At 40.7% G+C, this 12,995-nt stretch overlaps 1 protein-coding gene across 1 annotated transcript in view; it reads right to left on the bottom strand.

Annotated features, from left to right (window-relative positions):
• LOC130915341 (collagen alpha-1(I) chain-like) overlaps positions 1–11,874 on the bottom strand; it is a 46,248-nt gene extending 34,374 nt beyond the window's left edge. Inside the window, exons 1-12 of the mRNA XM_057835301.1 lie at positions 11,776–11,874; positions 11,353–11,535; positions 6,747–6,884; positions 6,628–6,681; positions 6,503–6,556; positions 6,348–6,401; positions 6,195–6,248; positions 6,043–6,096; positions 5,907–5,960; positions 5,089–5,142; positions 3,631–3,684; positions 1,659–1,703 (exon numbers count right to left, since the gene is read on the bottom strand). Of these exons, the coding sequence (XP_057691284.1) occupies positions 1,659–1,703; positions 3,631–3,684; positions 5,089–5,142; positions 5,907–5,960; positions 6,043–6,096; positions 6,195–6,248; positions 6,348–6,401; positions 6,503–6,556; positions 6,628–6,681; positions 6,747–6,884; positions 11,353–11,535; positions 11,776–11,874 (897 nt within the window). The remainder of the gene's footprint in view (positions 1–1,658; positions 1,704–3,630; positions 3,685–5,088; positions 5,143–5,906; positions 5,961–6,042; positions 6,097–6,194; positions 6,249–6,347; positions 6,402–6,502; positions 6,557–6,627; positions 6,682–6,746; positions 6,885–11,352; positions 11,536–11,775) is intronic.
• Between the last annotated feature and the right edge of the window lie 1,121 nt (positions 11,875–12,995).

Raw genomic sequence — 12,995 nt, 5'->3', positions numbered from 1 at the left:
ACCCATTGACAATTACAGGCCTCTCTAATATTTTCAAGTGGGAGAACTTGCACAATTAGTGGTTGACTAAATTAGGGCTGCAGCTATCGAATATTTTAGTAATCGAGTAATCGACTGAAAATTCTATCGATTAATCGAGTATTCGGATAAAACAAATAAATTTTTAGGTGAAGAGCAATTATAAATATACATGAGAAAACAAGACATTTCATTTAATCTTGAACCATTTTCAGTCAATCAATGTCTTTATTTTTGATGTATATTGTTGAAAACAGCCAACAATTGCATCTCAGATGTAACTAGAATTAAAAAAAAAGACTAATTCACTGCTTTCACTCAAAAAAACCTTTAGACCTTATTAAAAAAAAAAAAGTATATATATATATATATATATGTGTGTGTGTGTGTGTGTGTATATACACACCTAAAAATGCCTTTACGCTTGATAACACACATCACCTAAAAGTTAGGATTTTTTCCCACGTTTTTCAATTGAATTTCTATTTGTGTCAAGCCATTTTTAAGTTCTAGGAAAGTTTTAAGTTAGTCTAAACTGTAAGTCCTGATAGGATTTTGAGTTTTTGCAGTGTTCAAAATAAATGTATGATACAGGCTGTATTGGAGCACATTAGGGTGCTACTTGGTGTTTTATCCAGCAAGGACTACTGAGCTAAAATTGATAGTTAGCATGATTAAGTTTTAATTTTACACCCTCATCACTCCACAATGCTATGTTATGTTAAAGCCTGTTTGTAAGACACGTTAGCCACGCATCGAAAGTGGTCTTAATTAATAGAAACCTAGCCCTCCGCAGGGCTAACGTTACGTGAGCTAGTAGTGACAGTAACGTTAATCTTATATATTAGCGCTTAGCGCTCTTTATTAGCGCTCTACTGCTTTAAGATGGCGGCTGTTTGCTAACGCTGGCAAGACGCGGCCTAGTCTGTCATTTCGCATCTAGTTCAACATACTATGAGACTCATCAGACGCTACCTGCAACTAACGTAGCATGTGCAGGCTAGTATTTAGCAACGTCGGCGTCGTTTGTAGCGGCTGTCTGCTGCAGTAAGTTTTTTTTTTTTTTTGCTTCTCCCTCTAAGCACGAGACATCAGCGCGTTGTCCCGCATAAAAAGTAGTCCGAGCAAAACGTGATCCTTAGAGCTGTCAAAATAAACGATTACTCGAGGTGAATAAAATTACTTGGATCAGTTTTTAAACTCGAGTTACTCGACTTGCTCAAGTACTCGTTTCAGCTCCAATTGTGATTGACTCAAATTATAATTATTTGAAAAAATAAATATTGGCACTTTATTTGAAGTCAAGACTGTTCTTGTCTTTGTTTTGTTCATTATAATAATGTTCATGTCATTATGAAAATTCTGGTGAGATCAAAGACAAATCTATGTTGAATCCACCATTATTATTTTTTAAAACCTCCAGGTGTTCAAAAACTCAGGTGAATATACATTTAAAAAATTATATATTAATTATCGGTTATCGATATCGGTATCGGCTTTGAGGAGCAGGAAGTTATCGATATCGGTTTCAAAAAAATGGATATCGTGCACCCCTAATAGTCAGTCCAATTCAGTTTTCGCTTGCCCACCCGATTCAACAGAGTGACAACAAATAATACAGGAGAAAAATTAGCGGGTACCTTCGGTCCAACTGGTCCGTGACCTCCAGTCTGGCCTGGATAACCCTGAAGGATACAAAAAAGGTAAATATTCAGACAGAAATGTAAATTAAAAAAACACACTGCATTAATAAATTTATTTTTATGTATAGCATAGTTGCCTTTTTTGGTGCTCTTTGTTACTTCTGTGTATTTTGTGTTAACCGACAACCACTAGTTGGCGGCAAACTCGCCTATTTTGTTTGACAAAGTACATTCGACTAAAAAAGAAGATTGAAAACAAAGTATTTCAGCTCACATTTGTTTTTGCTTAAGATTATTGAATGTTTTTATGTCTTTAAGTTGAATTTTATTGACATCAATCACTGTCAATGGCAGCGAGAGATTTAATGTCCACTGTAAAATACATATTTATTTAAATGTATCTATTTTGGTACAAGCTAGGCTTCAACAGCCTACTGTATGTCCTGTGATGACATTTTAGGGTTTTTTGGAGACTTCTTTTAGCATCTTGCAGTCTGCTCTCGGGATAAACTTGTTTGGACGGCCAGATCTGGGCATGTTGGCAGTTGTTTTGAATGCCCTCCACTTGTAGACTATTTTCCGGAGAGTGGAATGGCTGATTTTATATGCTTTTGAGATCTTTTGAAATCCCTTACCCGACTCATAAGCGTCTACAGTCTTCTTTCAGACGGCCTCAGACAGCTCCTTTGATCTCACCAATGAGTTTTCTCTCACTTGAACAGTCAGTCACCATTGAAAGTATTCTGCGTTGAGGAGTGGGGCAAACTTTCTTCAGACCGATGACAAAGACCGATAGATGGCTACAAAAAGCGTCTCACTGACGTTATTTCAGCCAAAGAGGGTAACACTAGCTATTAGGTGGTAGGGTGTCCTAACTTTTTCCTCAGTTAGAATATGCATTTTTGTATATATATTTCGTTTAATGAGTAAAACAATGTAAATTTTTGTTGATTAACTGCAATTTAATCACTTTCTTTTCTAGAGATAAACAAGATCAGACATTGATATGTGAACATTTCTTGATCAAGAACTGAATGTTTAATGGGGTGTCCTAATTTTTTCACACGACTGTATATGAATTATTTTTTTAAAAAAGTTTTTTGAATTCATGAATGATTAAAATAAATATTTAATTTGAGTTTTTTGTTGTTGTTGGTTTCTTTTTTTTGCTAAAGAAGGAAGTCTAGCGACCAATTTTATTTGGGGTCTGACAGTGGTGGGAGAGAAAAAGATTACATTTAAGATAGAAGTTTTGCACTTTATTTAAATGTAACTTTGCTCAACATTTAACTCTTTCCGTGCCATTGACGATGAGAGATGTCCAATCACGTGGTGTCCAGTCATCCTTCTGATGTGAACGAATGCCAACTCTTCCAGTTCAAATGGACTGGACATCTATCACTGTCAATGGCAGCCAAAGAGTTGTTTCTAGTTTTTGAAAATATACAAAAACAACAAATAGTCTGTGACTTCCGTAGCGAAACTCATGGAGTCACTTCACACGATTTTCTTTCGCAGCCATGCAAAACGGCGGGCCTTGATTTTGACACATGTGCTGTGCTTTGTTCTGCCTCCTGTTAATTTGGTGTTTACACGAACCGTTGAATGGCGGCAAACTATTTTGTTTGACAATGTAAATTTGACTAAAAAAGATGACTGAAAACACCATGTAGTAAATTTGACTAAAAAAAAGACTGAAAACGGCAAGTATTTCAGTTGACACTTGTTTTTGCTGAAGATGATTGAATGTCACAATCTTCTTCAATCCTTCTTTTAACCTGACGATGGGCAGCCAATGATTGAAAAGATATTTATTGGGGGTCTAGGCATTCATATATTTTGGGTACAAGCTGTAAAACCATACGTTCCTCGTTCAGAAATAAGTTTCAAATGTTTAAATGTGTTCCATAGTATTTAAGTGCAGTTACTGTAATTAAAAAAATAACATTTTTTAAAGAAAATTGCCTACTGTGTAGCCTCTTTCGCCAACATCTCCTGAAAATCCGGGTGCTCCAGTTTGACCCTGTGTAGACACAAGACAATTATGACTCAATGGCGACACCTATTGGTTGACTATTTCAGCACGCACACAGTTTAAAACTTATTTAACCTTACTAAAAGGTACCCAACCCCATGAGTTTTACATGTGCAGTCAGCAAACCCTTACGAATTAATAAATTTATTAATACACTTTTTTTTAATTCAAAACCAATATAGCTAAGCTAGCAAGCTAAGCATTTTCCCCATTCAAATTTCTTCTCATTTTGACATTTTTTTAAACAGGTCAAAATTTTATGAGTAATCTTTAGATATAGAGAAGCCTGAAGAATGCATTTGGCATTTTCATCATCACACAAGGCGAAGACTTGCCCAATTCTTTGAAATTTTCATTCAACTTTGGAGGAATACATCTTCTATTGTCCAACGTTAAGCCTGTTTAGTAGAAATAACCTTGACCATGTATGTTCTGTCATGTTTACATGTTTAACAGACTGGGAGCTGTCGACTTACTCAAGTTTGCACTGAAATGTCACCGTCATTGCACTGCTAATGCCACAACATTGTCACATGAACTTCACGAATTAATATGTTCTCAGACATGTGTTTCAGACTGGGTACTGCATTTGCAATATTTGCATAGTTACATTACAGGTGGTCTCTGGGTTCCGTTCATACGCTGGCGACGTAGCCCGAATTTCCATGTAAGTTGGAAGGAACCCTTTTAGTACCCCTAACACCCCCCCAAATCTCAAAATAACTATCCAAAAAATGTATTATACATCATTGTACCGTCCTCGCCAAGACGTTGGTGCTAAGTCCTAGCTAGACAGCGAGCTAAGCTTTCGATCAAAATCATCGAACCCCGGTTAAGAACCACTGCTTCAAATGATAGCAGACGTTATTTTTGACACAAATCCATCATAAAAAGGAACAATGCTTAGCAATGAATGCGGATCCTAATGAGTCTTTCTTTCTTAGCTACCTTCACACCACCCATTAAAAAAAAATCTCCAAACAGAAGATTATGTCACAATCAGAGTGCGCTGCAGATTTTTTGCCGTCTGCTTGCGTACTTGCTAGCTAGCAGGCTTTCTATTTTGTTGTTGCCGTATGAACGTTTTGCCATTCATTTGTCATTTCAAAGATGATGTCACACCCAGAGTGAGCTACAGATTTTAGCCGTCTGCTAGCGAACATGCTAGCTAGCAGGCGTTCTATCCTGTCATTCTTTCAACATGTACAAGCTAGCGTAACACTAAAAAGCTAGGCATGCTCATTGTGATATCACATCCAGAATGGTTGGGCAAAAAAGTGGGCGGCCAGGTTTGAGTGCAAAATTAGTTTTCTTCATGTAAAATGAAATAAGTTATTTTCATTTATTTGACATGCTCCAAATACTTCAAATCTTTTGTTTGCGTTTAATTACCTTGCGTCCTTCAGGTCCTTGAACTCCAACTTTGCCTTCTTCGCCCACAGATCCCTGTATAGAACAAAAAAAAAAAAAAAAAAAAAAAAAAAAAAAAAAAAAACAAGAATTACATTTGGGAAAAAAAAAATAGTAATAAAATGCGAATCATAATCAAATATTTCTGGGGCTGTCAAACGATTAAAGTTTTTAATCGAGTTAATCACAGCTTGAAAATTAATTAATCGCAATTGTAACCATTTATAAAATATGCCAAATTTTCCCTGTAAATTATTGTTGGAATGGAAAGATAAGACACAAGACATATATATACATTCAACATTCTGTACATAAGTACTGCATTTGTTTATTATAAAAATAAATCAACAAGATGGCATTAACATTATTAACATTCTGTTAAAGCGATCCATGGATAGAAAGACTTGCAGTTCTTAAAAGATAAATGTTAGTACAAGTTATAGAAAATTTATATTAAAACCCCTCAATGTTTTCGATTCAATAAAATTTGTAAAATTTTCAAACAAAAAATAAACTAGTACCTCGCCATTGTTCAGTACCACCATTTCTCATGGTGCTGAAAACCATAAAATCAGGCGCACCCAAGCGCCAGCAGAGGGCAACAAAACTCCAAACAAATAACAAGTGCACATGACACTGTACTGTCATTTTAATCTGTTTGAGCGGGGCATGCGCATTAATTGCGTCAAATATTTTAACGTGATTAATTTAACAAATTAATTAACGCCCGTCAACGCGATAATTTTGACAGCCCTAAATATTTCATGAGTACAAAAATAATGTTTATGATTTTTCTTTACCTTGGGACCTTTACCTCCCCTTGATCCTGGGGTGCCCGCGTCTCCGCGAGAACCCTAAATTACAGCAACAAAAGCAAAATTTTACTTGTAATTTGAAAAAATAATAACAAATTTATGAATGATTGAGTGTCCGTACAGTGTTACCGGGCAGCCCGACTCCTCCACGCGGTCCCTCCATGCCGAAGTCGCCCTGCAAACAAGAAACGATATTTGATTTTATGATCATGAAAAAAACTGTCGTCAATTTAGAAAAAAAAAAAATCAATTGTGTTCTGGGTAACATTTCACCTTCAGACCCGGCACTCCGGGCTCACCGCGTGATCCCATAAGTCCTGGTTCTCCCTGGTAAAAAAGTAAATCAATGAAATTGATAACTTTTTTTTTTTTGTGTGTTTTTTTTTTTTTTTTTGCAAAACTCTGTTTTTCTCGCTTTTTATTTACCATTCCTCCAGAGAAACCTGAACCTCCATCTTCACCTTCTGGTCCAGGATCACCCTGAAGTAAACAGAGTGGTTGGCACCAGACGTCCAATCCATTTCAACTGGGAGGGTTAGCAGCAAATGACTACCCACCAACCCCTATTCTGAGTAACTCACCACTGGTCCGGGATCTCCTCTTCGTCCCTGAACTCCTTTAGTTCCTTTATAACCCTAAAAACACGATTTATTAGTTGAGATCTTTTCATTTTGGGGAGGATATGTTACCGATTTTGCTGCGTCACCTCTCTGCCTTGGTGTCCCGGTGCACCATGTTTACCGGGAAGGCCTCGCAAGCCCTGACGGGAAGTGAAAAGATCAGATAAGCGATTCGTACTGAGGTAGTTTTTTGAGCGGCGGGCACCTTCGGTCCGGCAAAACCGGCAAATCCTGGCTCGCCGGGTTCGCAGTCGCACTCGGTGGGGCCCTCCTCGCCGAGGGCCGCGTCGCCGCCAGACTCCTCCGACGAACCCGTATCCGGTCCCTGGTGCTTGATGGGGACCTGAAACAGAAATTTTTTTGTCAAGAATCAACAACAAGTGGGACACAATCGTGAAGTGGAACAACATTTATTGGATAATTTAAACTTTTCTAACAAATAAAAAACTGAAAAGTGGGGCGTGCGATATTATTCGGCCCCCTTGCGTTAATACTTTGTAGCGCCACCTTTTGCTCCAATTACAGCTGCAAGTCGCTTGGGGTATGTTTATATCCGTTTTGCACATCGAGAGACTGACATTCTTGCCCATTCTTCCTTGCAAAACAGCTCGAGCTCAGTGAGGTTGGATGGAGAGTGTTTGTGAACAGCAGTCTTCAGCTCTTTCCACAGATTCTCGATTGGATTCAGGTCTGGACTTTGACTTGGCCATTCTAACACCTGGATACGTTTATTTTTGAACCATTCCATTGTAGATTTGGCTTTATGTTTTGGATCATTGTCCTGTTGGAAGATAAATCTCCGTCCCAGTCTCAGGTCTTGTGCAGATACCAACAGGTTTTCTTCCAGAATGTTCCTGTATTGGGCTGCATCCATCTTCCCGTCAATTTTAACCATCTTCCCTGTCCCTGCTGAAGAAAAGCAGGCCCGAACCATGATGCTGCCACCACCATGTTTGACAGTGGGGATGGTGTGTTCAGGGTGATGAGCTGTGTTGCTTTTACGCCAAACATATCGTTTTGCATTGTGGCCAAAAAGTTCAATTTTGGTTTCATCTGACCAGAGCACCTTCTTCCACATGTTTGGTGTGTCTCCCAGGTGGCTTGTGGCAAACTTTAAATGAGACTTTTTATGGATATCTTTGAGAAATGGCTTTCTTCTTGCCACTCTTCCATAAAGGCCAGATTTGTGCAGTGTACGACTGATTGTTGTCCTATGGACAGACTCTCCCACCTCAGCTGTAGATCTCTGCAGTTCATCCAGAGTGATCATGGGCCTCTTGGCTGAATCTCTGATCAGTTTTCTCCTTGTTTGAGAAGAAAGTTTGGAAGGACGGCCGGGTCTTGGTAGATTTGCAGTGATCTGATGCTCCTTCCATTTCAATATGATGGCTTGCACAGTGCTCCTTGAGATGCTTAAAGCTTGGGAAATCTTTTTGTATCCAAATCCGGCTTTAAACTTCTCCACAACAGTATGTCGGACCTGCCTGGTGTGTTCCTTGGTTTTCATAATGCTCTCTGCCCTTTAAACAGAACCCTAAGACTATCACAGAGCAGGTGCATTTATACGGAGACTTGATTACACACATGTGGATTCTATTTATCATCATCGGTCATTTAGGACAACATTGGATCATTCAGAGATCTTCACTGAACTTCTGGAGTGAGTTTGCCGCACTGAAAGTAAAGGGGCCGAATAATATTGCACGCCCCACTTTTCAGTTTTTTATTTGTTAAAAAAGTTGAAATTATCCAATAAATGTTGTTCCACTTCACGATTGTGTCCCACTTGTTGTTGATTCTTAACAAAAAAAAAAAAAAGTAATATCTTTATGTTTGAAGCCTGAAATGTGGCGAAAGGTTGCAAGATTCAAGGGGGCCGAATACTTTTGCAAGGCACTGTATCTACAATAGACTTTTATTAAATATGCTATTGCTCCAAGTCCAACTGTCCCCCTTACTTGCACATGCTCAAAGGGCCACTTGTTGCCTGGGGCCCCCGGGGACCCTTGCTACACCTCTGTATATTTCAATATCTGTGATTAGTTGAGCTGAATAATGTTTTTTTATTGTTATATCACTCTGACCTTAGCATATTGGCTGTAAATTGGATTTGAAGCAAAAACTATGAAAACGACATAAATATGTAAGTATATCATTTCCATAAGTAAACAAATTTAATTTTGTACCAAACTTACCAAATTGAACGTCTATTGTTGTCAATGGCTAGCAATGAGTTAAATAAATGAAATAAAACAATGAAAAATGATATTTACTTAAATTCCTAAGACCCTGCAAACTCATTTGAGGACATTAGATTTCTGTCTCCGAGACCGCCACAAACTTTTTTTTTTTTTTTTTAAACCTTTGACCAGGCACATTCAGAGACGTTGTCAGCACCCTCTTGTGGTATCTACACTATATTATACGGAGCCCCCTAAAGCAGGGGTCGGGAACCTTTCTGACTGAGAGAAAAATGTATTTCTACAAGAGCCATACAGAATTTTTGTGTCTGTGTGTCTATATACAGTGGCGAGAACAAGTATTTGATAAACTGTCAATGGGAAAACCAATTGGCAGAGTATCAAATACTTGTTCTCCCCACTGTATATATTACATAGTTGTCGAGTTGTGATTGATAAAAATCTTGAGAAAACAACAACGAAAGCCTAATCGTCACTTAATATATTACAATCGTTGCTCAGTTGCGCACTCACCACTTGGAAAAAAACAAATGGAAACATGGATTGGCATTACGTATATTTCCTGGAAGTGGAAAGCACAACTAGGGACAACCAGGTGGATATATGCATCATTTATGCTTAGACAGGTGGAGCCTCTCAAGGCAGCCAGTTTGTGAGTCACACTCTGCTCGAAGTGGCGTCAATTTGACAGGCAAAAAAGTAATGAAAGTGAAACCGATCACCCGCCCGTGTGACTTGGGGTACCACGCAGTTCACTTTCGTGGTTTATTTTCCTCTACGCATTTTATCCATTTCTGTGCAATCGGCAATGGCAGGACCACCAATGGGCACCGAACTGAAGCATACCATGGCAACGTATGTTTGAAATGTCCAAGATCAATGTCTGAATGCTCCATCAGCTCCACATTTAAGATTACACATTGGCCGAGAGCCAGATGCACTCCTCAAAAGAGCCAGATATGGCTCGGGAACCATAGGTTCCTGACCCCTACCCTAAAGGAACATAGATAGAAATAACAAATTTAAATCATCTGGTGTGCACCAGAAACAATCCGGGAAACATTAGCATTATATAGCATTTAAGCTAGAGGAGTGTTGCTGTGCAAGTTAGCCAATTGTTCTTTTGTTGTACTTCCATCCATCCATCCATCCATCCATCCATCCATCCATCCATCCATCCATCCATTCACCCACCCACCAACTCCCGCTTATCAGAGGTCGGGTTGCAGGGGCAGCAGCTTCACAAGGGTCTCCCCAGCATGTCCTGGGTCGGCCCCGCGGCCTAATCCCCTTGGGACATGCCCTGAACATCTCGCCAGGAAGGCGCCCTGGAGGCATCATAATCAGATGCCCGAGCCACCTCATCTGGCTCCTCTCAATGTGTAGGAGCAGCAGCTCTACTCAGAGCTCCTACCTGATGACCGTGCCCAGACACCCTACGGAGGAAACTCATTTCGGCCGCTTGTATCCGGGATCTTGTTATTTCGGTCCCGACCCACAGCTCGTGACCATAGGTGAGGGTAGGAACGTAGATCGATTGGCAAATAGAGAGCTTAGCGTTTCGGCTCAGCTCCCGCTTCACCACAACGGACCGATGCAGAGGCCGCTTCACTGCAGACACGGCACCGATCCGCCTGTCGATCTCCAATTCCATTTTTCCGTCACTCGTGAACAAGACCCCGAGATTCTTGAACTCCTCCACTTGGGGAAGGACCTCATCCCTGACCCGGAGAGGGCATTCCACCTTTTCCCGACTGAGGACCATAGTCTCGGATTTAGAGGTGCTGATTCTCATCCAGACCGCTTCACACTCGTCTGCGAACCACTCCAGTGAGAGCTGAAGGTGTCACCGCCCGATGCCAACAACACCACATCATCCTCAAAAAGCAACGATGCAATATTGAGGCCATCAAACAGGACCCCCCCATTGCTTTGGCTGCGCCTAGATTTTCTGTCCATAAAGGTGATGAACAGAACCAGTGACATAGGGCAGCCTTGGCGGAGTCCAACTCTCACTGGAAACGGATCCGACTTACAACCAGCTACACGGATTAAACTCTGATACCAGTCATACAGGGACCGGATCCCCCGTATTAGGAATTCTGTTACCTCAAACTCCCGGTGCACCCTCCACAGGACTCCCCGGACACCGCCGAACGCCTTCTGACAGTTGGGCAAACTCCCATGATCCCCCCCCCCCCCCCCCCCCCCCGAGAACCCTGCTGAGGGTATAGAGCTGATTCACTGTTCCGCAGCCCGGATGAACACCACACTGCTTCTCTTGAATCCGAGATTCGATTTCCCGACGGACCTTCCTCTCCAGTACCCGAGTAGACTTTCCCTGGTAGGCTGAGGAGTGTGATCCCCTATAGTTCGAACACACCTACCGGTCCCCTTTTTAAAAAAGAGGGACCACCACCCGGGTCTGCCAATCCAGAGGCACTGTCCCCAATGTCCACACGGTGTTGCAGAGGCGTGTCAACCAAGACAACCCCACAACATCCACAGCCTTTCGAAACTCCGGGCGGATCTCATCCACCCCGGGGCTCTGCCACCGAGGAGCTTTTTAACCACTACGTTGACTTCAACCCCAGAGACAGGAGGACCCACCTCTAAGACCCCAGGCTCTACTTCCTTATGGGAAGGCATGTCGGTGGAATTGAGGAGGTCTTCAAAGTATTCGGTCCACCGACTCACAACATCCCAGGTCAAGGTGAGCAGCGCCCCATCCACACTATGCACCGTGTTGGTGATACACTGTGAGGGTTCGCTGGGAACGCCTGGCGGAGTCCCCTGTCCGAAGGAGTTTCAACTCCCATCCCCGGCAGAGCTTCTCCCATGTCCAGGGAGAGGCGGGAGACATTCAGTCCGAATGGACCATGTTTCGCGACTCTATTACTGAGGGAGACTCATATATGCCTGAAGGAGGTGCCTGTTTTGGTTTTAGGTCGCTAGCGGCTTTGGTTTTGAATATATTTGAATTTTAAGTTTTTGAAAATAGGCAGCCGACAGATCTGCCCCAAGTCCCGTGACCCGTAAGCTGATAGTGAAGTCTAAGACCAACGATAGACTTCCTCTCTGGACTCCACAGTCTAAATCTGCAGCTAACTTGTCCTCGCTGGGCACTATCATAGAACTATCATTATAATTAGTCTGGCTTCCAGCTGTTTGAACTGACCTCTCTGGGAGATGTATTGCAATATACTATGTGCAATACTTAGGATGTGCAATATTCAATGCCTCACCATCAACTGCTGCTTCTTAACTTCTATTTACACAAATTCTATGTGCAATATTTATTTACGTGCAATAATAATCTGCAATATCCAATCCCTCCACTATCACCTGCTGCTACTCAATTATTTGCACTGCCTGAACATAGGAGTACCTCATACACCTGCGATATTTATTTAGATTTTATACTTTTATTCTTGTACTTTTGAGATTTTTACTTGTCCTGCACTGCACGATAGATGCTCCACAATTTCATTGTACAACTGTATAATGACAGTTAAGGGCTATTCTATTCTTCTATTCTATTATATTCATTTTCGACCTCAAATTGAATTTTACAAAATTTCTATGTTTTTGTAAAGAGAAAAATCGTTTTTGCGCCATAGTAACACCTAGCCTGTCAACAGTTTTCCATTCCAATAGCGCCTTATTCAACGTGATCCGGCAGCAAGCAAGGTGCCAGGTGGTGAACATGGTATTCACAAAAAATATATATATATTTAATCACCAAAGTTAAATACACTATTGCTTCATTAGGTTTTATCTAGGGTTGTTCCGATCATGTTTTTTTGCTCCCGATCCGATCCTGATCGTTTTAGTTTGAGTATCTGCCGATCCCGATATTTCCCGATCCGATTGCTATTTTTTGCTCCCGATTCAATTCCAATCATTCCCGATAATTTTCCCCGATCATATACACTTTGGCAATGCATTAAGAAAAAAATGAATAAAACTCGGACGAATATATACATTCAACATACAGTACATAAGTACTGTATTTGTTTATTATGACAATAAATCCTCAAGATGGCATTTACATTATTAACATTCTTTCTGTGAGAGGGATCCACGGATAGAAAGACTTGTAATTCTTAAAGGACAAATGTGACTTTGTATATTGTGACTAAATATTGCCATCTAGTGGATTTTTATGAGCTTTCAGTAAATGATAATTCAGCCATTTAACTTCTGCCCAAATGCATGATGGGAAGTGCAACACTGACTGTGCGTAATGGTAC

The sequence above is a fragment of the Corythoichthys intestinalis genome, chromosome 4 (genome assembly GCF_030265065.1).
Source record: "Corythoichthys intestinalis isolate RoL2023-P3 chromosome 4, ASM3026506v1, whole genome shotgun sequence".
Classification (NCBI taxonomy): Eukaryota; Metazoa; Chordata; class Actinopteri; order Syngnathiformes; family Syngnathidae; genus Corythoichthys; species Corythoichthys intestinalis.
This window is presented reverse-complemented; position numbering and strand designations above follow the sequence as displayed.